Genomic DNA, 25,753 nt, shown 5'->3' on the forward strand with positions numbered 1-25,753 from the left:
CAATGGTTTGGTCTGCTTTGGTTTAGGCTCTCGTGCCCTGTGGGAAGCGTAATAAGGCTGCGATTACAGGGATGCTCACTCGCCAAGGTATACCCTGAACTTCTGAAGTCTTGGCTTATCCAATAAGCATTAACGAACACCTTGCAGCTTGCGTGTGAGACGAGGCATCATATCAGTATTAATATTAATGCTGTGATGTGAATACTTGGAGGCTTAGATTCATCCTACGAGACCGATTCCTTCATTATATGACAATAAATAGCTTCCACAGAGAATTTATGATTTTTACCTTAGACATATTCCAATTCCACCACTAAATGGTTATAATCCTTTGCATGTCGATATTACAATGACCGACTTCGCAGAATCAGCACTGGCAGCTTCGGTGTCAAGCCCTCCATCTCCGCCCGCAGATCATGTAGCTTCAGGACAAGATGGGGACAATAAGTTTCAAAAGGCAATCTCGGCATGGAGGAGTGAGTCCCTGATGTTCCATAGGACTTCAATACTCGTGCTAATCATTAACAGCAATCGACCTTACCTCCATGATCCCGTCCCTTGACAACACCGCATCAGAAATTGTTCAGTATCAGAGAGACTCAACCGTGCAGCGCAAGGAATTGGCACAAAAGACGAAGGATTTCCGGAAGTTAGATGACACAAATAAGCTTTCTGAGATCAAAGGGTTATTGAAAGGTTGGTATATCTCAAAGTTCACAATGCATTGCCGTACTGACACAAATCTCTACCATAGCATACCAGACCTTTATAGATCTCCTCACAAACCACTCAAAGTCTACGAATTCAGCTTTCCTACAAGTATACTCGTCCTTATCCGAGGCACCAGATCCATATCCTTTGCTTGAAGCATCTGTCGATTCCCTTCTGCTATCTGAGGATACACTCCCTAAGATTACACAGGAAAATGAGCATCTTCAGAAAAGTGTCAGCAGGCTCACGAGCCAGTTGGAGGATACGGAATCCAGATTAGAGACCGAAAGAACTGCGCGCAAGAATCTAGAGGAAGGCTTGGAAACTAAAGTGAAAGATGTCGAAACTTCTTGGGCCGCTGTTCTGGAAGAAAAGAAGGACAATTGGGAAGCGAAGGAGAAATCACTGGAAGAGAAGGTGGAGAATCAGGAGCGCCTATTGAATGAAATCAAGGCGAGCTACGAGGTCAATCAGCGTCTGGGCCAATCCGAGAACGCAGAGGATGGGAGTCGCGGGCATGTTACAAGTGCGGAATTGGAGATGGTCACATCTGATTTGGAACGTACAAGCGTCCGTTTAGCAGAAGTTGAAGCTCGAAATGAACAACTCCGAATAGAATTAGCTCAGTCGGCTTCCCAAGTCCCAAGTCAGCCAGCACTGGCTTTGGAAGACGAGCCAGCCTACATGCGCTTGAGATCCGAAAATTCATCGTTATTGAGGAAATTAGACGCAGCAAGAGTTGAAAGGGATGCCAAAAAGCGAGATCTCGATACCAAGCTTCGAAGTCTAGAGAGAGAAATTGGGATGCTCAAAGAAGACCGCGATTCATTGAAGACTAAAGTTCAAAAGTGGAGCGATTATGAGGATGTCAAGCAGGAATTGGAAGTTTTGAAGAGTATCGAATTTTCTATGGGCGACGAGGATGAAACACAAGACAGCGGGCTCAGTCCCAATGTCCCGGAACCTACGGGAAATGGCTCATCTGGAAAAGCGAAAGGGGAGACATTGGAGCAACTCCTTCTTGCAAGAAACAAAAAATTGAGTGATGAGCTCACAATTTTAAGAGTTTCTCATCAAGATTTGCAAAGTCGCTTGCAAACGATGCAGGAAACTCTTTCTACGACAAATGCCGAGTTGGAAAAGGCGCAGAATCTGGTTGCTACATTAGAGAACGATTTGACAAATATGCAAAACGGGGTCAGCGCATATCCTTCTGCTCCTTCCGTTGCTGGAACATATACAAGCCGATATCCTCAATCAGCAATCGGTCAGTTTGCGTCGAGGAATCGCAGGATATCCCCCACATCATCAATCATATCTGGATTTGATCCCAGGACGCCCATGGGCAGCACACCTGTGGACGTCCTTAGATCGGGCGAGCCTGTAGGGGGAGGCTCTGGTATTCTCCCCATGATTACCGCTCAGCGTGATCGATTCAAGAAACGTAACTCAGAATTGGAGAACGAGCTTTCTGAAAGCCACCGCACGGTATCGTCACTTCGACAGGAAATCTCTGCTTTGCAAAAGGATAATCTGAACCTGTATGAAAAGACAAGATACATATCAACATACAATCGAGCAGGGCCAACAGCTTCATCGGCCTCATCTTATGCTACCAACCCCAATCCATCTACAGTTCAGATTTCCTCATCAACTTCTTCTGGACTTGCATTAAATCGATACCGTTCAGCATACGAATCAAATATATCGCCTTTCGCGGCATTCCGTGGGCGAGAATCGGCTCGCGCATATAAACGTATGAGTCTACCCGAAAGGATAGTCTTCTCAATCACCAGAATGGTATTAGCGACTAGGACTAGTCGAAACCTCTTCGCCGGTTATTGCGTGGCTCTTCATTTGCTGGTATTCTTTTCTTTATATTGGTTAGGTGGTGTGGATGTAGATCAACATGGAAGTCATCTAGGCCAAGCGGTTGCAGCTGCTGGAGGTGCGAAAGGACTTGCTGATTCTGCGGCGGACGCGCAGCATGGAGATTGGCACCAAGAAGGATTTGATGGGAAGGTTTCTTGATGATTGATTAATGGATTGGAAGGATGTGTAGTACTATCATGTGATAATAGAGGCCATTTGGCAATTTGTTCTAATACATTGAAGGTTCCAGGATTTGTCATCGTTCATTTTTGCCGTTTCTTCCGTATGGACTAAGATATGATTTTTATACGGTTCTTGTTAAAGTCATATGGCCGCGGCCGTCTAATTTCCTGGAAATGTATAAGACTTTCTTGACCTTTCCCAGGCCATTCCTTCCAAGAAACTAATACCGGGAGAGCTAATCCCTAAATGTGGAGCCATCTATCATCTTATCGTCCAGCTACCTAAATCACGAATACACTTCAATTCGTCTAATTGGCCATAAAATCTACATCTTGTTTACCACATGCTCTTCATTGGCTCTGGTCATAGCATTCGATTCAATAAACTTACCGCTTGTACATCTTTGGCAAGTCTGGGGGATAAATATAGATCTTTTAGATCTGAATTTTACTCGGTTCGATAGGATATATTATGGAACTAGAGAGACAGACATAAGCGCTCGGATTGGGGAGACCAATCGGGGATATTAGAAGCTTTGATGCCAAAAATAATTTGCAGATGGAGATGAAGAAAGCACGCGCAGATTTTAGATTCGGTTTTTTTTTCTTGGGAGATGGATTGGGAGAAAATGGCCTGATTTTAATGGGACTGGTGTTTACTATGTTTTAAGTAGTTTCATGGATGAAGATGATCAGCATGGCAAGTTGGATATAGATTTCGATAGATATCGCGGCTATCGGATCTTGGGAATTGGGATGGCTTGCTTGGATGTGTATTATCGATGCTAATGCTGATGCTGATTTGATGTAACATGCTGTCAAACTAATCGCATATCTAAATGCTGGTTAGGGTTGGTGGTACTACGTCTGATCATACCATGTGCTCCTGCTCTATCTTCATTAGATTGTTCTACAAGATGTTGTACAATATTTATTTGTTGTTCACGCATACATAGCAAGGAATATGGGATCATTGCATATTGGTCTTCATACCTGAATGGGAAAGAGATCTAAAATGTAAAGTAGCCAGCATATTCTAAACTGATGGCCATGGTCATAAGACAGGCTAAAGGAACAATAAGACTAGGAACCATGACAGGCCTTGACCGAAGAATATCAGAACCTTGATTGAAAAATACTCCGAAGGATTCAGGCTACTCTACCAGTTCTTCCTCATGTAATCATTCATTCCGTTATCCATGGACTCGGGCCAGGAGATCTGAATTCTCAGTCATTTTAGCTGGTGGTTATCTTGTCATGAATACCGAGGAAAAGGTTACTACAGCCACCAAACCTTCTAAATGATATGAGAACTAACTGTTGGACCTGCGTCTCGTAACTAATCAAAGGTTTCACGAAGAAGAGAGAGAGAGAGAGAGAGAGGAAGATCTACATCTGCAGTAAGAATTAAGGACAAACCCCCCCACCAACCTCTCCCAAATATCTAATTCGCTATCCGTTTCGATAAACCAAAAATGGTAACATAACGACCCTAGCGCAATCAATCTGCCTTTTTGTCGCTTGTGTACCCTTCCCCCATATGCACCAAGCTCTCTTTAAGCGGATCGACATCCAATCTAATCCATCCAATGAACATTAGACTTCAAACTTCCGTCGAGTGAAAAATGATCAAGAACCAATCAATCCCCAATCTGAAGAATGGTTAGACACTGCAATGCAACAGTTACATGAGACCCCTGCGTATAAGCCAGGATAAATCTGCAAAAAAACAAGGATCAAATAGACTTTTCACCACACAATCTACCCCCCGGTTTCTTTCAACTGGTCCGTGGGGCCTGTCTTGCCGCCAAACCAAAGATTAGTTCGGTCTGGGGGATACAACCTCTTCTTAGTACTTTCCTTAGGGTCAATTAAAAAGAATAGTTACATATCTTGCGTACATGGTGGTAAGCGGCTGTTTTCCAGGATTAGCATCATGGGAAGGGAAATCCAATGGATATTGACAATCGTGCCGTTCTGTTTGATGGTATAAGACGCCTACTGAGCGCCTGTGAGATATGAATTTGGAAGTCCAGTTATTCATTGAACAGTTTGAACTCTCGGTGCGCTTAAGAAGTTCGATTATCGATCCGTTAGTTCTTTGTTTCGATTGGGATTCTAGAGTCTATATATCCGGCATATTATCGAGGATTGGTTTCGGTTCATCATATTTTATTTATCCATCCTTTTCATAAAGTGTGGAATAGACGTCTCTGTTTCTTTCCTTTGGGGTCGCTTTCCGCTTGGTTATTTCTTGAATTTCTTACTTCTTGTTGAGTCTTACGAAGCGCAGTTCTTATTCATCATGGTTTCTTCGTCGTTTCTTTGGGCCATCTTTGCTCTGGGAGCAACGGCTCTTCCGGCCCCTACCTATACTTTTTCATCCGGTGCTGCCCATCCCGCCGAAAAACAAGTCATATCCGAATACTTCGACATGTTGGGTCAGAAAGTCCAAGCAGGAAGGAAAATGTCTCATGCTCCTGTGTGCAATCTCAATACCGCAGCTCAACCAGTTCTACGTATGTTCTCGGCTTTCTTATCGCCATATAAGATTCCAGAATTAACCCAATTCCACAGATCCAACACCTATGCCCGATCCATCCACAGGTCTAATCCTCAAGCACGTCGCCATCGGTCGCGGAACTCAAAACTACACATGCGGCACCAACGCAACAGCAGCACCCACCGCCGTCGGCGCAGTAGCAACCCTTTTCAACGCCTCTTGCGTAGCAGCAACCTATCCTGATCTCCTCGCCCTCCTCCCTAACGTCGCTCTCCAATTCGATCTCAACCTTGTTGCATCCTCTACTCAAAATCTCCATCCCGCCGATCTCATGATGAGCGGACATCATTTCTTCACCAATTCCTCGACGCCATTTTTCGACTTGAACACCAAGAATTGGAAATTAGGTCAAGGAGGATTCGCAAAGAGCGACGCACTTGCTGCTCCGACCGGTGCATCGGTGGGACAGAATGGACAAGGCTTTGGAGCTGTCGCGTGGTTGAAATTAGCAGCGAGAGATGGGGCCACTGGGGGCTTGTCGGAGGTTTATAGAGTCAATACTGCGGGAGGAAACCCACCGACTACTTGTCAGGATAATCTATCGAGTAGTTTCGATGTGCAGTATGCTGCTGAGTACGTACCTTATTTCCTCACTTCAAGTTTGGTCAAGAGCTAACACAATCTAGATACTGGTTCTACGAGGAGGAATAAATATCTATCTATATCCCCATCCATCTACACAAACACACACGTACGCACACACACGCACGCATACACAGAACAAAATCTCAACTACACATCACAACGAACGGATGAATCTACGGAGGGCCGATCTAGAAAGATGAAAATCGGCGGACATAATGAATTATTTTCTTTACACTCATTCAATATCACTGCATATGGGCGGCGTCCTGGTCTGCATACCTATTACTATTTGATTTGCTACGGTGGCTTTGGTACATTTTTGGTTTCGATATCCCGCTGGAAAAAAGGAAGTCGTACAATTCGATTCGATTTGACGGAACAGGTCAAGGAGCCTCAAGAATAATGAAATAAAATGATTTTAAAATCCGCTGTCTACTTCTTTCTTACTGACATTGTTGAAACAAAAGGCTATATCGAATGTGAAACCTCGGGATGGTGCGTACATTATTGTTAGTACTTATCCTGTCAGGTATATTTTTTCATCTGGACTTTGATCCTAGGGCCCGAAAGCAAGGTTCAGACAGCCGATACCCAAGTTCCCCTATTCCAACCTTGACTGTATGAAAAATAGATCTTAAGCACTCTCGCCTATTTCTCCCACGAATGTCAACGTAAAAGGCATGATAACCAAGTACCTTAATGCATATTATATTGTCTGGACTTCTCCTACTTCCGGGGGCTGGGCTCAAGTATCGAGTTGAGCCAAATTTGAAACTAAACGAAAGAAGGATGGAAACAATCAAATCTACTATACAATTCACTTCATTTTATGAACAGATACTTGGCCATGGAGCAATCTTTCAGATAAGAACTTTTGGGGGATAATATATGCAATTCTTATTGCCTTTATCCTCGAATGTCCAGTCTAATATACATGCAGCTCAAAAACATTTTCCCTTTCCCAAACCAGCTAATTTTATGCATAATATGATGATGTGTGGTATCGCCTTCGTCGAATTATCATTTTACTGTCTTATCATATTTTCCTACTTCCTAACCCATCATCCACGCGCGAATCATATTCAGATACCTCTCGACTAAATCTACTCGTCATCATCATCCGCTACCGCCGTCCCCGCCATTGGGGTATCATTATCCTCGTTTGCCGTGTTTGGAGAATCTTCTTGGTGAGTAGCAGCGACAGCGCTAGTATCAGCCTCGATATCTTCATCATCATCGTCTTCAATTACACCTCTTCTACTCTTCCTTGTCGTCTTAACGACTTGTTCTTCCTCGTCACTGTCGCCACCAGCGGTGGTAGTCTGACCATTTGTTGCCTCCTGCATTTCAACATCGTCTCCAGCCTCACCCTCCATAGCCTTTCTCGCCTCATCAGCTCCATCATCCCCATCACTGTCACTCTCCACCACGATCTCACTACTCTTATATTTGCCTTCGTCTTTCTTCTCTCCTCCCTTCTTAGCAAGTCTTCTCTTCTTAGTCTTTGGCTTTTCCTCCTCGCTCCCACTACCCCTTCTCGCTTTTCTACTCTTCCTTTGTGATCTACTACCTCCCTCCTCCGCGCCGGAATCCTCATCATCGGTAATTCCATCCTCCTTCTTCTTGCGTTTCCCGCCACCCGATCTACCTTTGGGAATCTTCTTCCTTTTAATCCTCTCACCAGTCTCACTATCCGTAGTCATGTCCGCGTTTTCTCTGGCAATATCATCAGCAGCTCTTGCCTGAGCCAATTCACGATCTCTCTCTGCAATCTTCTGTCTCTCTTCCGCGATCTTTGCTTTGCGTTCATTTTCCGCCCTCACAGCTGCTTCGCGCACCTCCTCTCTTCTCCTCAACTCGGCCTCTCTCTGTTCCTTTGCAGCCTGAATCTTTGAAGCGTTCTTTTCCTCGTACTCTTTTTGCGCTTGAATTGCACGTTCCAATTGACGACGCATTGTGTTTCGCGCCATGTTAGCACGTTGTTCAATGTCATGTTTAGGATATGGTGGATTAGAATGTTTAGCAATAGCGTCAAGAGCTTCGATAGCATCTTCGAGACCCTTGGCTGCACCTTGGACTTCTTCAAGGGACCTTTGAGTTTCTGGCAAGTTGTAAATCATAGTCGCTAGTTGAAGCTGTACAAATGCAACGTTGAACTTGTAGTGGACCTGCTCGGGGGAAATCTCAAGAGCCTACAAATTATTAGTATTGAAACATGAATGTCTCCTTCTCAAGAAAGTAACATACCTTTATTGAGTAATCAAGCGCACTCTTAAACGACGATAAGCTCTTATCACTTTTTCCTTTCGACAGCCAAGTTCGTCCCAAACAAGTCAAGATGTGACTATCATGAGCCCGATCTTTCGTTAAAGCTGCTTCATAATGTTCAATAGCCTTGGAATATTGTCGCGACTCTGCAAATATGTGACCGAGATTGACGAATACACTTGGGTCCTTCACTGTGTCTCTTACCTTCAAAAAGATAGGAAGGGCGGTTTTAGAATCCTTTTTGTCCTCCACAAGTGCAATTGCTATACCCTGAGCAGCATAAGCACTTTTAGGGTCCAGCTGTAAAGCTTTATCGAAGAATTCGACCGCTTTCGTGTAGGTTTTACTTCGGGCTTGCTTGTCTGACTCGGAATCACGACGCATCTCACGAGCAGCCATGAGGTTGAGGTTACCCATACCAATCAAGGCATATCTATCATGCTTGTCATACTGTTGCAAAGTATGCTTGTAATGACGATATTCTAAATCCTCGTTGACATTGCTAGGTCTCTTTCGGGAGGGAATACGTCCTAGATACCACCCGTACAATGCTCGAACCTCAAGATCAGCAGAAGACTCTTTATATAGAGCGGAAACAGCTTTGGGTCCTTCTTCTGCTCGGTCCCGACGCAGCGCGATGTATGCCAAACGTGTTTTAGCATCAGTATAATCACTGTGACGGCCCAACAACCCTTCATAGACCGTCTTCGCTTCGTCAGGCATACCGCTAGCCTCATACGTACGTCCAAGGTTGAAACTGATAGTAGTGACCAATGCATCAGTGTCCATGCCTTCAAGCTTTTCACCAGCTTTAACACAAGCATTCAACGCAGCTTGAAACATCTCGCGAGCTAGATCATACTTCTCGGATTGATAATAGAAGCATCCGATATTGTTAAGCAGTTGAGGGGAAAGGTTTTCGCGCATAGCATTCTTGTATGCAACTTCATCGTCTGTCTCCTCTGGCTTATCCGCAGCTGGGATCTGATCAAACTCGATTTGCTCGACTTGCTGGAGACATTGCAAGCTTTTCTCGGGTTGTTCTGTTTCGTAAAGTCTCGCAAGATTGAGAAGAACCGACGCATCAGGAACAAGATTCTTCTTAGGATCCTTCCATGCTGTACGGACATTTTCAAGATAACCGACAGCCTTCTTGTATTCCGTGGTTTTATCTTCTTTGACTCCGCTCTCCTGGCTGCTGAACACCTCTTCTGCATACAAGGTGCCCAGTAAAATCATGGCCTCAATGTTCTTTGATTGTTGGATGATTTTCTCGAGTCGTAATTTTGCTTCTCCAAAATCGCCTTTCAGGACAGATAATTGTGCAGCTCCAAACTTGGCAGGCATATATCCCCTGTCGGCACCACCACGCGCGTCATCAGCCCGACCGTAGTAATCTAGAGCCTTCTCGTAATTGTCTTCGAAGTGCTCTTTTCTCGCAAGTAAATACCATCCATCACTTGCGATTGCATTAACGTCTGTGTATTGAATAGCTTTTTGGGCTAGAGCCTCGACATTTGGCATCGATTTGCGTGATAAGAAGTATCCGGCAAAGGTGGCGCAAGTTAAAGGCATGTCCTTATCAGCTTTGTAGGATTTCTGAGTATACTCGGTCATGGCCTTCTTATATAATTGGATGAATTCTGGGCTATTCGTTGGTACGTGTGCGCTCTGGTCGAGGTAGAATTGAGCGAGCAATATATTTGCAACCTTCGAATCCGGGTTTATCTCCAAGGATCGCTCCCAAGCGGCCTTTGCATCTTCCTTGAAACCTAACTGCCAGAAACAACAGCCGATTCCAATTCTTGGATCGGGATCTACCAGATCTGGCATTGAGCGTAATGCTTCTTGGTATCCTTCCAAAGCCTCTGCGTATTTACCCATTGAATATGCAGCCCTTGCCTTGCCCAATACTGCCAACATATTTCTACCGTGTGAAGCCTTGATTGCATCCTCAAATGACTTTTGGGCTCCTCGTAGAAGCTCAGCCTTCTCGGGGTCCAGTGCGCCGGGTGCTGTATTATTTCTCGGGAATGGTCGAGTAGATGCTCGGAGAAGTTGCAAGACACCTCGTGCTAAGAATAGCGGTGGAAATGATGGGTTAATTCGGGAGGCGTCATTCAAATTCGACGTCGCCATTTTCAACCAATCCTCTTTCGTTTTGATCTCTTCTCCATGTTCCACGCTATCTGGCCGATGGCGAGGTGCCTCTTTACTCTTCCATAGGTACATCCAGCATAAACATGTGAGCATGCTGAGTCTCTCCTTGTTACCACCGCGCATAGCAGATTGACCTTTTGTCAACATCTCAATGGCATGATCAACCTTCTTTTGCTTCGCGTATGCTAGTGCAACTGTCATCCAATATGTGCGAGCCGCACCTTCGTTTTCGAGTAATGTACATAGTTCAGTGGGGTCATCGAGTAAATCTTCGAGATCGATTTCGACTGCCTGATCATCATCTTCTCCTGTCACCGGAATATCGATAGCTGAGGGGATGTCGGAAAATCGTTTGCTAATCATTCTTCCATTCGTATTGCTAGCATCATGACCGTTTGCGCCACGATTGACATGGCCGTTTTTGTTCGCAGACATAATGTTGGCTTACTATCCTGTGCGTTGGTGAGTATTTGGACGAGCCTGGACAATTGGCGCAACTGAAGAGCTGTGGAAAGTCGCGTCGAGGATCAGCTTGTTAAGTTAGGGATTCATCGAGTTCAGAACACCAGCATCTGTAAAGTTGGATGTTTCGCGCCGAAAATCGAGGAACATGCAAAGTAAGTCAACCTGAAGCTGATAGTATTCTGTTCTGCTGTATGCAATGCTGAAATACTGCAGATGATAAAACTGAAAGCCTTGGAATACGGGTATTCAGGACAACGCTATAAATAAAGCACGGACATTTATCTGTAAAAATCACCGCTAGTCCCAATGCGGTTTAACAACACCACGATTCCGTTGTTAATTATTAGACAGTGACTTGTTCACTGCCTTCTTTGCAAAGTTTGCAATATAATATGCATTTCATTATGAAGATCTCATAAAAGCAATGACTTGGTACAAAATTTTAATTTCTGTCAATAGACTGGTATACTATGGAATTATCTCTCATGCATCTCTTTCGCTCTAATAAAATACATTCTAGGCAGACGCCTTTTGATAGAACTGAAAAGCTTCTGAGAAGCATTTGTCATGCCTTCGCGTCAAATGCGCAAAATGTTTGTTCCCTTCAGGTAACACCTTTCCATGTGATGCAAACGCCACTAAAAAAACAACATACACGAATTGTACGTGCGAGAATAAGTAACCCACCAAGCCCCTTACACCTCCTTCCATCGTAAATCCCAATGAATCTCATGTATGAGTGTCTACTCATCATCATCGTCATCGTCGTCATCAGTTTGCATACTACTACTTCTGCCATTGGCCGGCTGCTTGTTAAATGTAAGCTTCAACTTTGTGCTCGGCCCGGGTGCTGGCATGGGAGTTCCAGCACTTGTAGTAGGAGCCGTTGAACCGCCGTTGCGCGAAGTCTCATCTCCTTCAGGGCCAAGCTCTGGATGCTCGTTTATTTCGTCTTGAATTCGAGATTCACATTCCTCCTATTATTTGTAAGTACTGCTATAAACATGAAGATTGATTGAACTTACGCTGATCGCAACAGCATCCACATATATCAAGCTACCATCCTCGTTATATGTCTTAGCATTGGTGCAGAGAGTGTCGATATCTTTCTTGAAATCCTGGAGACTATTGTATTCTCTCTTGTTGATTTTCTTTTCAATGAGCTTCATAGCGATTGGTTCCTTGATAATCACATAATAATCTGGGAAATCTTTCTTCGACGGCAAAGAAACAAATGGAAATATGATCTCGCGTGCTGTTTGCTCTCCTTGTGAGTCTGGAGATTCAGGCAAAGATTTCAGGTGCATCAGATGATCAAAGACTATCTTCAAACTGGCCTGGAGAGTCACTCGAGTCTTGGGCGTCAAGATATCTCCGTTAGGGATTCTTGGTGGACGCCCTGGACCACCACGCTTTCGCTTTGGCGGTGGTTGTTCCTCATCAAAATCGTCAGCCTTGCGCTTCTCAACCTTGAAGCCTGGCTTGCGTCCACGTCCCTTCTTGGGTGTCGGCTCAGGTTCGGGTTCAGGATCTTCGGAGCTATCACGACTACCGGCTGGTGAGAGAGGGCCGTTTAATTGACCAGCCTTTCTCTTCTTGTTTCGTTCACGACGGTCTGCTCTAGCTGCTTTACGGGCTGCTGCTGCTTCTGGCGAATCCTCATCGTCGTCCACGGCCATGGTCCATTGCTCCTCTGTGAGGCCATCATCATACTTGACGCGTGTGCGCTCTCTTTGGCCACGACCCACTGGTGCCTCTGGCTCGTCAGATATAGGATTTCCATCAGACATATATATCTCAGGCAGTTCACTTTCTGCCATGAGACGAGGAATACGCTTGCTTTGAGGATTGTTGCCGTATAACAGATGTTTGTTTCTTTCCTCATCCATTTCTCGGAACTTGACAATTTCTTCGTCAGAGCGTGCCAAAATCTCGTTAAGCTCTTCATCATCCATGTCGTCCTGCTCCATAGACTCAGCGGCTTCGGCTGTTTCTAACATAACCCTAAGCATTGCATCACGATCAGTCTCAGAAGATTTGTTATCGAATCTACCAGCTTGAATGACCTTGCCATCCATATCAAGCTTGAACTTTGCTCGTTCCAAGATTTTCTCCTCGACCGAGTTGGAACTGATGAGTCGAAGAATACGAACTTCGTTCTTTTGACCGATACGATGAGCACGATCCTGAGCCTGTAAATCCTGATGAGGATTCCAATCCGAATCATAGATGATAACAGTGTCAGCAGTCTGCAAATTTAGACCGAGACCTCCGGCACGAGTTGACAGCAAGAAGCAAAAGTATTCGGAGTCTGGTGCATTGAACTCCTTTAGGAGAAGCGAACGATCATCAGATTTAGTCGTACCATCCAATCTCATGAATTTGATACCTCTGTAATCAAGGAATTCTCCCATAATGTCCATGATGGCCGTCATTTGGAAGAACATAAGAACTCTGTGCCCAGTTGCTTGATACTTTGGCAATATACGGTCGAGCAACTCAAACTTTCCTGAACTTCGCCATAAGGAATCGTTGATGTATCCCGTTGGATTCATTTGATCCTCAACTTCGCGAAACACGAAAGGATGGTTACAAAGTTTTCGCAACTGCATGATCATGTTGCTCAAACCCCTAGCTCCGGTCTTGCCTCCCTTTCCATCGCTTACAACTAGCTTGTTATGTGTAACCATTTGTTTGTAGAGACGGGCTTGCAAAGCCGAGAATTTACACTTGATAACCTTTTCAGTCTTGTCTGGAAGATCCTTTTCGACATCCTTCTTAAGACGACGAAGTAAGAAAGGCCGCAAAACTTTGTGGAGACGTCTAATAACAAGAATCTGTTCTTCTTCAGTGAGTTCCATCTTGTCTTGACCACCGGTGTTGGCAAAAGGAGTATTAAACCATTCATCGAAAGATTTTACAGACTTGAAGATGGTAGGTAGAACGAAATTGAGCAATGCCCAAAGTTCTGGCAAATTGTTCTGAAGAGGAGTACCGGTAAGAATAAGACGATAGCGAGTAGTGTAGTACTGCGTGAGAGTAGCACTGAGTTTCGACTGTGAGTTCTTCATACGATGACCTTCATCAATAATCATGTGCACCCATTTGATCTTGCTTAGAATTGGTCTGTCCTTGATGATGTATTCGTATGTAGTCAAAAGTACTTGGAAGTTTCCATAACGAAGGTGATTTTGCTGTTGCTTTCTTGTGTTTGGAGGACCTTTATAAACAATCTTTCCAATAGCTGGAGCCCACTTTTCGAACTCAAGAGTCCAATTGGTCAGGGTACTCAACGGAACAATAACCAAGAAAGGGCCGTTCTGTTTTTTGACCTCGATCAAATATGTAAGCAAACTGATGGTCTGAATGGTTTTACCGAGACCCATCTCATCTGCTAAAATACCATTCAGATTGTTGTTGTACAGTGAAATCATCCATTGCAAACCCTTCAATTGGTATTCCTTCAAAGTACCGCCAACAAGAATGCTAGGCTGTTTGTTGACTTCTTCTTTAATGCGATGGGCGACAGCGTAGTAATCAATCTTGCGAGTATCCTGTTCTTCCTCATCATCGTCTTCAGACTCGTCCTCCTCAAAGTCATCACCATAACGCTCGGCTGCTTTTCGTTGTTGTTCCTTAACGGATGCAGCAAGCTGAGACAAGAAACCATCTGTTTGCCTGAGCAAGTGGGTAATACGAGTATCCTTTGCTTGATCTAACAATTTCAGGTATGCTTCCTCGTCGTTTGATTTCAAAGCTGCGAGACGTTGCTTTGCTGTTCGCTCGATGCGTTTTTGTTCTTCCTTTTCGATATTCTGATGTTGAGTTACCATCATACGGCCCAGTTTGACCATCTTTTGCCTCTGGTTCTGGCCAGCCAAGTTGACCTCACGAGCATGGTTGAGGACAGTTTGTAGATAATCAGTGTGCTTCTTCTTCTCCCGAGTTTCACGAGCGTCGCGCTGCTGCTTCTCCAACTTTTCGGTAATCCTAGCTTCCCGAAGTGATTGTTTCTTCATGCGACGATACATGCTTCTGTTGGCCGTCATCGCTAGATTGTCGTATTGAACCATCTGTCTGCCGACTCTCTCACGCAAGGCCTTCTGTTTGTCGTACAATGCTAACATTTTCATCTCAATCAAAGCCTTGCGCCTGAGAGAGTCATCTGGCACCATTTCATCGTCACGTGCATCGAGATGCGCAATATTTGCAGGCAGTGATCTCAATTCATTGAGTCTCGCATTCATGCGATTGTGAATAATGTCGGCGCGTCTTTGACGGAGCTCTTCAATATTGACACCAGTTGGAAAGATAGATGGAATTATGGGTCGTTTTTGTCGAAGTTTGTGCGTACCATAGCTAATTTGTTTCAAAAGTCCCTCACGCGGATCTTGAAATCCAGTGTACTCGTGGATTTTGGGCCCGTCGACCTTTTGAACAGCGGTACTGTCTACTCCATTGACAGCAGAGTGGGCGTCCTCGCCAGGCTGTTGAGGGGTAGCTAGCGCTTGCTCGATCGGCACAGGTAGCTTCTTTTGGGATGCAAATAAATGTTGCTGGGTTTGCGCTGGAATCCCCAAGTTCTTCGACAGGCACTTGAAGGCGTAAATCTGGTGCTTTAGCATAGCCAATTGATCCGGCGAGAAATAGCCAGCACTCCCAGATGGCTTTTGAGATCCAACGACTACCTTAGACGCGGCAGAGCTTGCTGTAGTCGCGGGAATCGCCGAAGGACCAAGTGAGGATGTAGCAGGTATTTGTGCGCCAGAGACAGAGCTCGAGGTAGATAGAGGCCGGACCAGATTCGAACCATTTGCCGTGGTACTATTTGCATTTTGTTGTTGTTGTTGCTGCTGCTGCTGCTGCTGTTGCTGTTGCATCATCTGTTGCTGCTGTTGTTGTGCAAATGCAGCTTTCTGTCGATGCATGCGAAAAGTCGAAAGAGTTTGGTGAACTTTTAGGAATTCGGGATCTTTGTCCGACACGCCCTGATCTTTCATTTGTTTGTATCTCTGTAAAACCAACAGGTTAGCAAACTATAACATGATAGGGCGTACCGAGAACATAATTCTCAGAAATTAGAGTAGGAGAGGAAGTTACCTGTAACAGAGCTTGTATCTGCGGGTTCATATCATTGGGCATAGTTGGACCAGGCTGTTGAGTAGCCGGCGCGTTTTGAACAGTAGAAGCCATGGTGGTGTGGGGGGAACGAATGCGTGTGAAGTGAACGTCGGAGTTGTGGTTGTTGATATCAAGGTAAGCTTTAGAACATATCAAAAGGTAGCCTTGCGCATGAGGTACAATGTTGTATTGAGGCGCGTATGGTTTAAGAAGTATTGATCAAGTCCACGATGATTTGACAATGAGTGAACACGTCGATAAAGCAGAAAGACGAGTGTTATCGCGGGACCAAATGAATGGGCGCGTTCAGTGTTGATGTTGAATGACTTTTTGATAGAAGCAACAACTTGGCGCGATGCTTCTTTTGATAAAGTTGATACAAAATTGATGGACCCAAAAGAGAAGTCGATGATCACAAATGGGAAAATTGGGGATTGTAATTGGAATAAGTGGGAATTATTTCTTTACGAAAACGAAGACCGTAGAGAATCAAAAATTGTGGTAGGATTGTAATTAAAAATTGATATCGTTGAACTAAAGGGGGGATGAGGGGGATTGGCGACTGTTCATCGGTGGTAGAGTTATTATCTGTGGTTGATGGAAGCGCAAAGGTGCGGTTGTGAAGACAAGGCAGTGCTTTTCCTTTGCTGCTTTGCGGTCGTGGTTCGTAAGTTACAGGAACGCGAAAATTTCAGCACGCCAGATGGATTTTTGGCGCTAAAAGTTTACCGAGGTGATATATATGCCTCAGGTTTTAATAGTCACATGATAATCAGCTTCAATATCAAATTTCTAAAAGAACATTATTCGAAGTAGGTATAAATCTTATACGAAAGTTGGAGAAGACTCTAGTATCTGCAGTCTATTTGGTTACTACTTCTATCTCATACTTGTACTTGTTGTTCTTTTTAGAGGAATTTCTATTCTTTTATTGAATTTGCTTCTTATTTTCTTTTGTTGTTGCAGAGCCCCACTGTGAACGAGCAACTGAGATCAGGTAAGCAAGACAAGCTCCAGCAGGACTCTTTTAATGCTACCTATAGCTAGGTACCTAGTAGTATTCAATATCAGATCAAGTAATCATGTTCCGAGTGGAAGCTGAGAATATGTATTCATGAGTTTCCAATCCATCATCATCTGTATTTGAATATGAATCTGCGTCTTTAGAAAGTATGGAAATAGAAGTGTTTTCATTGTATGATTGTGTTTAAGTAATTTTGGCGTACCGCTTTCCCATCCATATGGAAGCAGGTCTAACCCCTATGGTCTTTCTCAGCCAGTTTCTTTTTACATTCAGTTATTCAATCCAACCTTGTAAGACGTCCCCTTCTTGTTTGGCCCTCCGGAGGAACCTTTGGCATTCAGACTGTACCGTCCGAATTCTTAGTTTCCAAATTTTCACCAATCTCATTATATGCAGACCTACCTCACGCTTTTGTATGTATATAATACCTTGCTTCCCGTTCATCGGATGCTCAGACGAACAAGATTCTCAAGACGGAGAGTTTCCATTCATGTGAAGATATAAACCCTGATACTGGTACTGGTAGCTTGTTGTAATGACATAGTAGCACAGGTATCATTAGTTTACGATTCAGAAATCCCGGGAGTGATAGTTAAGCTTCCAATATGAGTAGATATAAAATTGTGGGAAGTGCTTGATATAATTGAGCCTTATTATAGAGGGTTGTGTTGAAGAGGTAAGAGCTTGAGAGCGTGGGTGATCTCCCGATGCAAGGGCTGGTTTGATGCTTTGGAAAATATTCGTAGAATTGGGGTTTATGGAATTATGTGCATGGGATTGGTAAGAAGCTAAAATTGAAGATTGTAGTCTCGAGTTGTTATAGTATTGGTAGCAGGCAACTAATGAAGAGTATCATTGAAGAATGTAGAAGTAGATAGGTTGTGACACTTTCAGTAATAGTATACTAAATACAATGTATTTTACAAGTAGCAAATGAGATTATAATAATGATACCAATGAAAATCTATTCATTCAAACACAAAGATGCTGTATATTGATTTTATCTGAAGTCTCATGCTCTGAAGTCCTCAAATAAATGATGGTTTAGATACCCTGTCGAATGTGATGTGATGAAGACTTCCCAAGCAATTTATCACATTTTGCTTCCAGAGCATGAAATTGACATATCGAGATACAACTGTCAAAAATTTGAAGGAATGACAAGTCGCAAAAAATATAGATGTCTCTCATACCAACCATAGAGTTTAAATGCATGATATCTTCAGAGTCACGTGTGATCACATGACTTCACGAAATCGACTAAACGCAACTCTGGGCCATCACCCGCTGCGCTGCAAATTACTTCTCATCCCCAGCACCCCGAAGGGCGCAAGGTCTGAGAAGAAACAGGAGGGGGGAATGATGACCCAAGCCACGGAACACAGCTGTGTTCTAAATCCCCATCGTCCATAGTTCCGGTCTTTCCTCACCCAAGTAATTATGTTCTGCCTTCGTTCGTAGCCTTTTTAATTTTCCGAAGCCACCGCGTCCTTTTCTCTCTCTCACTCCCTAGAGAGTGAGGTCATTGAAAAAGGCGTGTTTCTGTCAGGAAAAGTGATCTATCACGCTTTCGCAGCCGCCACTTCCTTTCGCTCTCTCTCCCTAAAGGGACGAGGTCAATGAGAAAGAAGGGCTTCTGTTAGAACGGATATTTCAGACTACCAACTAGAGCAAAATAGGACTTGATACAGCGAACTCTGGACGGTGGAGACTTGAACCACATCTGTGCTCTGGAGAAGAAGAGAAAAATCTGGAAAATGTCGAGGGGAATGCGAAGTCTTTATAGACGAAGCGTTGGAAGCTAGTCAAAAAGATCACTCGGCCAGAATGCCGACCTTGCCTGATTTGGAATTAAGATTAGACAATGGACAGATTCACTACATTCTAAAAGCTGGCTGTGGCCAGTTTTCGATTTGAAATTAGAGTTCTTCCGGATTGATTTCTTCTACAAGTTGGATCTCGGGAAGCGAAGGAATCATTAAAATGGAAAGAATATTAGATACCTGGAGCTAACATATACATTGAGTGAGGCTAATATATTTGGAGTAATATTGTACCATACAAATTCATACTGAAAATGAAAAGGATATTGATTCTTTCAATCACCAGCACCTTCAAACTCCTGTTAGCTACTGTGTAGGAAAACATTCCAAAAAATGTTAAACTCAATATTCCATTGAGCTCCATGTTGTATTCACTTCAAAAATTTCAGCCACTGGATCTAACATATCCCGAGGTCAATTTCAATATCGCATTGGGTAAACGTAATATTAGGTCTAGTTTTTCTAATATACCTATCAAGTCTACTCGGTCAAAATAACCAATCCGAACGCATCCTCGGTACATGCCAGATCACTGTAAGGCTAATAAACCTCAACTAAGGGCACCTTTCAAGCTTAAAATCGTCCGATAGGTCAGATCAATCAGACTAATCACTTGGAACTCGAATATTGCTAGTTGGAGCTGTCAGAGTGTTTGAATTGCGTCATAATTCAATCAAGCCAGACTTGAGCTGCATGTGCATCCCACTGCTTCCTTCCTTCTCTTGTGCCGAGCATCGGAACATGAAGGAGCGAGAAGCCGAAGGTCATAATAATGCGGAGGGAAAAGATCGTTGAGAAATCAGCACTGGGAACCTGGGGTTGACAGTTCACGTATGCGGAACACAAAACGATCCAACTGAGACTTATCATGGTACACTATTTAAAGATACGCTACAGTGAAAAATGCTATTTGAAATTGTATTATTATTGTTATTATTGTTATTAAAGAACTTGAGAGACTTCTGGCACACGTGGACCCTTTCACTTCTAAATATGTTAAGCGTCCTTGAGAATATCACCACTTTGATTGTTCTTCTACAACCCGATATTGGACAAATGAACTCTCAAACAACCTTATACAATGCGTATCTTTCTGGCTCTGAATAAAATTGCGAATTAATTCAGTTTCGTAGCCGGTACCGCGTACAGGTAGAGAATTTCGTCTTCGCCAGCCGAGCATCAAATGATTCAGAATCAATCTATGCCGAAGAAGAAAGAGAAATCCATAAAACGTCAGGGGAGAACGCACTATTTATACTAAAGGCATCAGAGCCTACTTAAAAAGATCGTCGCACTAGGAGCTACTATTAAATCGATTTGTAACAACATTGTCAAGGTATGCAGATAATACCGAGATTTCTACCAACGAGGTGTGGAACACGGTAGAGCTTGGAAGATTGTATCAGAACACCCTAGAACACAAATGCCGCCGATTTGCTTCAACGTTGAGGCCAGAATAAAACACTACCCACACAAAGGATGACCTCTACAGTGGCATAAACTGACGATTCCTGTTCCGTAGTTGTCAGCATAAGGGTTGTCATAGAGTATTTCACATGTGCAACATTAACTTTTGAGGGCTTCACACGCTGAAAGTCTTAGGGTGACAATAGGGCGGCTCATTGAAAGCTTTGAAGTAACACCACCAATCGTTCAAACAACCCGACAAGGCTTGAATACAAGACAAATATCCAAGCAGACGGTGGAAATACTGAGAGGAATCGCGGAATCACTCATAGTACTGCTCAAGCATGCAAAATCTTGAGGTGTTGAATCAGGACCAAGAGGGGTTTTGGATGAGATACTCATGAGCGTTTATGTACAAGTAGGGAGTAAAAACTTCTAGTGCTTGGCTGTTGGTCGTAGATAAGCAAATGACACGCCATATGTGATTATATGTGGTGAAAGTTTTGTCGAAATTTCGTTTCTGAAGCTTACCTAAACTAAATCCACGAGTTGATGGTTTGCATTGACTACCATAAGCTCATCAAAGGAGGAAATTTTGGTAATGGCGTCTCCTGTTCTAAGTCTTGAGGTTTTACCACATGGTTTGCGCCTAGAAGTTGCTGTAGAATACTCGATTAAAGAAGACCTAGGAGAACTGGGATCAGTACCAAAATGAGTTGAATCTTTAACGTCTAAATCAGCTATACATGGATGCATCAAGAACTGTTCAATTCATTGAAAGCAAAATGCATTTACTACAGAATATTTATTGGCTTTACTTGTGATAGGCTTTTCATGAAGATACGATTCGTATCTCATTAACAGATGGTATATGAGTGCCTGAGCTGCAGCTTGAGGGTGCCATTCGCACTACATGAGCATACCGAGTGGCTGATAAGAGTGCAATACCAGCAAGCTATTCTCATATATTTATGGATGGCAAACTTTACAATTCGTGTAGTGTGGGATAAGTTATTCAATTGTTTTAAACCGAATCAAAATAATGTTCTTGGGCATTACTTGACAAAGACGAAAGGCAATGAACGATTCAATACATGGATACACATCCACAACTAACGACCATAAAGCAAACATCGTATTTTATTTCAGTACGGCGCTGTTTTGAGAAGACGACCCGTTCACTTGGACTTATTTCGCGAGCGAGGAGGGATATGCCTTGACCGAGAGATATATGGGTTCCTTGGACATTCCTAACATCTAACATGAACTAACTAGGTAAAAGATGATTTCTTGCTGCAGAAGTTGTCTGATCCATTTCAGATAGAAAATCAATTAATGTATTACTCAGTTGCTATAACACCAGCCCCGATAGATCAATCTTTCAGTTCGCACGCCTGAGTCCGACTTGAGACTTGATAGCGTTTGCTGTATACACATTTCGTGTCTTTTGTTTCGACCTCCAGAACACTTGTTCCGTATATTAGACTTAAGAAGAGAAAAACATGAACACAAAAGAAGATAAAGTCATAATACGGCATAGCAAGGCATGGCATACGACTGTATTTGAACAGTGGTTGGGATGGAAAGGGGCAGACTGGCGTGCTTGTCTTTGCACCTTCAATTGCTCTCCACGTAAGCCCAATGTGGCTGTTGGATTCTTGCTTATCGAAATAAGAAGGGAGAAAACGATTCAAGAGAATGGGACTTTAGGAACTGGTTGTGTCTTGATTTTCAAGTAGAGATGCTGATATTGTTGTTGGACGGATGTGTAAATTATGGGTACGATAAAGCTTGGCATCTTATTGGTTCTTACTATCCATGCCCGCATTGTCTCCTAGGAGATGCATCAGTTATCCACCTTAAACTTACAGCCTCATCCTCTCCCTCTCCCTCTTTATTGCAACATAGTGTCGTCGTCAAACTTAACATCATGCCTAGCAATTCGCCATGATTTCGCGGTCATTCAACCGTATCTCTCTAAGCAATGGCAGGCGTACCTGTGCGCACACCCTTTCAGCCTCGCGCAAAAGTTCATACAATCCCGAACACTACCACTCCCTCTACAGAAACAATAGCAACGTCGAATCCTCCATTACGATCTAACGCTCCAGCGGCTCCCACCAACCGAAAGATCTCTACAGATGCAGATGCTATCTCCGACAGGTCTACATTGTTGTTCATACGTCGCACATTATGCTCACATCTTAGTGAAAAGGGCCGTAGTACCCCGACTCCAATCGATGAGATACTTCCCCCATTAACAAGTAGTAATGAGGTCGACTTGCAGCTATACGCATTGACAGCAATCATAATAAGGGAATTTGTGCATACCTGGTATGCGAAGATTACGCCGGACCAAATGTTTGTGGAGGAGGTGGTAAAGATTATTGCACATTGTACGAGAGCTCTGGAACAAAGGCTAAGGAAGGTGGACTTGGAGAGCTTGCTGTTTGAAGAGCTACCAGACTTATTGGATACACATGTCAAAAGTAAAGTCACCTGTGAGGTGCATCAAGCGATAATGCTAATCGATGAAAAGTATATAGAACTTCGCATTACCCTCTACACCCCGAACCAATTTCGGTGAACCCGCGACAAGTATATCATTCGCTCTGGCCTTTTGCGCCATTGTCCCCCGTTCCGCTTGATGAAGATCCCGATACGATTAAGAGCCAGTCGAATAATGAAGCTGCATATAGACAATTGATTGTCAACGGCGTTTTAGCCGTTCTACTGCCTACAGAAGATCTCGAGAATGATTGCTTGACATCTCTAGTTGGTCAGATTTTTTCGGAAATGATACTGGGGAATGGTATTGGTGGTAAAGCTTGCGAACCATGGCTATTATGGGAGGGTATAATGAAGATCGCAGAAGTCATACAAGCTCGACTACCAAAAGCTAAAGCTCAGGTTCGAATCGATAGGTCAAACTCCGAAATTACCAGACCGAACTTATTGGACATCAAAGCCGGCAATACGAAAGCTTCGAATTTTGGGAAATCGGTGCAGAAATATTTTTGGCTAATTCTTCAATATTTATTTCTGGCGTTCGCCGCGGTCCGGGTTATATTCATTGCTATTGCTAGCTCATCTTCATTGCCGTCTCGTATTCCTCCCACGAGGAAACCTACTGGCTTTACGTTGCCGAACGATGACTCGGAACCACCGATGAACTCGGAAGCGTTACCTTGGGCTCGAGCTCAACCACTCAAGCGCCCTATTCTGAAAATGAAGCTATGGTCATGCGTCTCTACTTTACTAGATACGGATGCTCGCATGCCATGGCTGAGCGCCACATTATCTCTTCTTCAATGGGGTGCAATTACCGGCCCTGGAAAAATTGGAGATACAGACGGCATGATTGACAAGTACGTTATTATGATTGATCATTTTTCATTTCGTTCCGAATTCCAGAATCCATTTACGGCGTCTGTCAGACCATCTATACATCACACCGCATAAACTTTTGGTCACTTGACCAAAAACGTTCCAGTTAGCTTGCAGAAACGAAGTCGTTTAATAATGGCCGTTCAGCATCAGGGATATAGTTCCCGTTATCGGTATGCATGACAAGGGACTGCAGAATGCCGAATGAGAAGTCTCTTCAGATGCCTAGCCATAAGCCACTAAAATGCAATGTAACATCGCCATGATGGGTTTGATAACTTACTCGCGAAATGGTGTACTCACTGGCATCATGCGGTCATATCTTCAAATCCAATCATCGTGCAAACCTAGAGATTCTGCATTCAACCATTGCTTCCCCTTGCCCGCATTGGATTATTCTTTTTATCCCTGTTATTACGTTTCGTGCAGTGGGTGCTTCAAATTTGGGGCGTAAAATGAGTCGTGCCTTACGATAACCTTCCCTAAGCGCCCGGCTCAATGGGAAGATAGAAATCTTACTATGCCTCGCATTATTGTTGCGCGGATTCCTTCCCCACATAAAGCATCTTCCAAACCAGTCAATTGCCGCTTCCTTCTTTTGCAAAACTTGGAAGATCTGCAATTTTTACGCGTTTCTCCGCTTCTTGGCCCCCATTTGCATCATGGCCCGAGGCGAGCAAAACATCCGATGACTTCGCCGCGAGCGTTTGAACCCCTTGTTTAGATGGTCTGGCTGTCAAAAGAACTCACTGATGTTACACATTCCTTAATATCTTATCTAAAATGATGCATCAAGTGCTATTTTGTGCTGCAATCTATCATCATTTTTAATCACCCATCCATTCATCCCATCAAGTCTCCTCTTTTCCATACACAACACCAACACAATCAATTCCCTACAGGCTGGCCCACATCATCCCATGTCTCAGCAATTGTAAAAGCCCAAACTAACAAGCATGGCAGACTCCTCTCCCACCAAATCCACACCCTCATTCTAGACCCCACTCTGTTACCACCCATTCTCTGCACCCTTCGCCAAACACTTTTCCCCAATAACACGCTCGCACCAGCGAGAATACCTCCTACACCCACTGAAACAATCGAAATACGACGAAGGTGTGCAGAGGCTATATTAGGTTTGATACCAATAGCCGTGAGAGATATTTACTTTGGTCGCACGTCTTTATACTCTTCGGGAAGTAGCACCGATATCATTGACGTTGATCTTGAAGCAAAAACCGAACTGTCAAAAGAAGAAAGACATGTTCGGGAAGTAGAAGACGTGTTGAATGTTTTTGGCGATGTGTATTGTAATAAACATTTGATATATGGAGTTGTGGAAATGATTATTATGAGAATAATACCAGAGCTGGGGGAGAAAGGAGTGCAGGAGTTATTGGATGAGCGGTTGAATTGAGTTTTCATACTTTGAGCTGTCAGCTTGCGTGCGTTGCGTTGAGAGTTTAGATACCCATTCATGCTTTTTATATTAAAAAATTTACTGAATTATTTGAGTCATGCACCGTAAAATTCCTGCTCACAGCCTTTGTATTGAAAGTTCTACCAAATCAGTGTTTGCAGTTTGAAAAGTCCATCATTGTAGCAGATTAATCAACCATTTCATTCCACAAGTATGTTTTGATCTGTCTGATGCTAGCTCGAAAAGTGAACAAGAAATTCTCGACCTCCTTGTCCTCGGATAACAATTAGCTCATCCATCCATCAGTCCATATTCATCCATCAATCCATCCATCCATGCACATATATCTCATTAGATCAACGAGTCCCATACCAATCCATCCCAATCTGTCTTCGTATCCTATTCCACCTACGGAAGAACTTCACCACAAGCTCACACAAGCACTATACAATAATCAAACGAACGATTCCAACAAGAAGAAGAAGAAGAAGAAGAAGAAGAAAAGAGTCCCTAAGTACAAGAAATACACCAAAGAGCGAGGAAGGTGAATGAATAGACTAACAAAGGTAGGTAGGTAGGTAGGTAGGTAGGTAGGTAACAAAACAAGCCGTACATGCCGTTTCATGAATTCACACACCAGGGAAATCCAACAAACAAACAAATCCCGGAATGTGAACTCTGCACCTCGGATCAAACAAGGCGAAATATATATATATATATATATTCCATCACAAAATTACCCGGTACGTACACGATTGAAAGAAA

The 25,753-nt window shown here is 43.6% G+C and overlaps 6 protein-coding genes across 6 annotated transcripts; 4 read left to right on the forward strand and 2 right to left on the reverse strand.

Moving 5' to 3' along the window:
• The first annotated feature begins 66 nt into the window (after positions 1 to 66).
• EAE97_008632 (uncharacterized protein) lies at positions 67 to 2,846 on the forward strand. The gene is made up of 4 exons (XM_038879147.1): positions 67 to 87; positions 148 to 476; positions 529 to 696; positions 755 to 2,846. Exons 2-4 carry the CDS (start codon positions 350 to 352, stop codon positions 2,740 to 2,742), a joined length of 2,283 nt encoding a protein of 760 aa, XP_038730229.1. The 5' UTR covers positions 67 to 87; positions 148 to 349; the 3' UTR covers positions 2,743 to 2,846.
• A 1,839-nt stretch (positions 2,847 to 4,685) lies between these two features.
• Positions 4,686 to 6,393, forward strand: EAE97_008633 (uncharacterized protein). Its single transcript, XM_038879148.1, has 3 exons — positions 4,686 to 5,284; positions 5,343 to 5,901; positions 5,955 to 6,393. The coding sequence occupies exons 1-3, from the start codon at positions 5,071 to 5,073 to the stop codon at positions 5,977 to 5,979; spliced, it is 798 nt and encodes a 265-aa protein (XP_038730230.1). The 5' UTR covers positions 4,686 to 5,070; the 3' UTR covers positions 5,980 to 6,393.
• Positions 6,394 to 7,016: 623 nt separating this feature from the next.
• Positions 7,017 to 10,776, reverse strand: EAE97_008634 (uncharacterized protein; the record flags this gene model as incomplete). Its single annotated transcript, XM_038879149.1, has 2 exons — positions 7,017 to 8,105; positions 8,161 to 10,776. The coding sequence occupies 2 exons, from the start codon at positions 10,774 to 10,776 to the stop codon at positions 7,017 to 7,019; spliced, it is 3,705 nt and encodes a 1,234-aa protein (XP_038730231.1).
• Positions 10,777 to 11,232: 456 nt separating this feature from the next.
• EAE97_008635 (uncharacterized protein) lies at positions 11,233 to 16,563 on the reverse strand. Its single transcript, XM_038879150.1, has 3 exons — positions 15,907 to 16,563; positions 11,832 to 15,818; positions 11,233 to 11,783 (listed from the first exon to the last, which is right to left on the reverse strand). The coding sequence occupies exons 1-3, from the start codon at positions 15,997 to 15,999 to the stop codon at positions 11,550 to 11,552; spliced, it is 4,314 nt and encodes a 1,437-aa protein (XP_038730232.1). The 5' UTR covers positions 16,000 to 16,563; the 3' UTR covers positions 11,233 to 11,549.
• A 5,602-nt stretch (positions 16,564 to 22,165) lies between these two features.
• Positions 22,166 to 24,985, forward strand: EAE97_008636 (uncharacterized protein; the record flags this gene model as incomplete). Its single annotated transcript, XM_038879151.1, has 3 exons — positions 22,166 to 22,670; positions 22,721 to 23,549; positions 24,532 to 24,985. 3 exons carry the CDS (start codon positions 22,166 to 22,168, stop codon positions 24,983 to 24,985), a joined length of 1,788 nt encoding a protein of 595 aa, XP_038730233.1.
• Positions 24,986 to 25,323: 338 nt separating this feature from the next.
• Positions 25,324 to 25,536, forward strand: EAE97_008637 (uncharacterized protein; the record flags this gene model as incomplete). Its single annotated transcript, XM_038879152.1, has 1 exon — positions 25,324 to 25,536. One exon carries the CDS (start codon positions 25,324 to 25,326, stop codon positions 25,534 to 25,536), a length of 213 nt encoding a protein of 70 aa, XP_038730234.1.
• Between the last annotated feature and the right edge of the window lie 217 nt (positions 25,537 to 25,753).

This window comes from Botrytis byssoidea (genome assembly GCF_014898295.1).
Source record: "Botrytis byssoidea strain MUCL 94 chromosome Unknown BBYS_018, whole genome shotgun sequence".
NCBI lineage: Eukaryota > Fungi > Ascomycota > Leotiomycetes > Helotiales > Sclerotiniaceae > Botrytis > Botrytis byssoidea.

Bases quoted from the DNA above. Each gene is read 5' to 3' on its own strand.
- EAE97_008633 (XM_038879148.1), top strand. From the start codon at position 5,071: ATGGTTTCTTCGTCGTTTCTTTGGGCCATCTTTGCTCTGGGAGCAACG. The intron at 5,285-5,342 runs GTATGTTCTCGG...CCAATTCCACAG, and splicing joins CGCAGCTCAACCAGTTCTAC to ATCCAACACCTATGCCCGAT. The intron at 5,902-5,954 runs GTACGTACCTTA...AACACAATCTAG, and splicing joins GATGTGCAGTATGCTGCTGA to ATACTGGTTCTACGAGGAGG.
- EAE97_008635 (XM_038879150.1), bottom strand. From the start codon at position 15,999: ATGGCTTCTACTGTTCAAAACGCGCCGGCTACTCAACAGCCTGGTCCA. The intron at 15,819-15,906 runs GTAACTTCCTCT...TTGGTTTTACAG, and splicing joins AGATACAAGCTCTGTTACAG to AGATACAAACAAATGAAAGA. The intron at 11,784-11,831 runs GTAAGTTCAATC...TACAAATAATAG, and splicing joins TGGATGCTGTTGCGATCAGC to GAGGAATGTGAATCTCGAAT.
- EAE97_008632 (XM_038879147.1), top strand. From the start codon at position 350: ATGACCGACTTCGCAGAATCAGCACTGGCAGCTTCGGTGTCAAGCCCT. The intron at 477-528 runs GTGAGTCCCTGA...AATCATTAACAG, and splicing joins GGCAATCTCGGCATGGAGGA to CAATCGACCTTACCTCCATG. The intron at 697-754 runs GTTGGTATATCT...TCTCTACCATAG, and splicing joins GATCAAAGGGTTATTGAAAG to CATACCAGACCTTTATAGAT.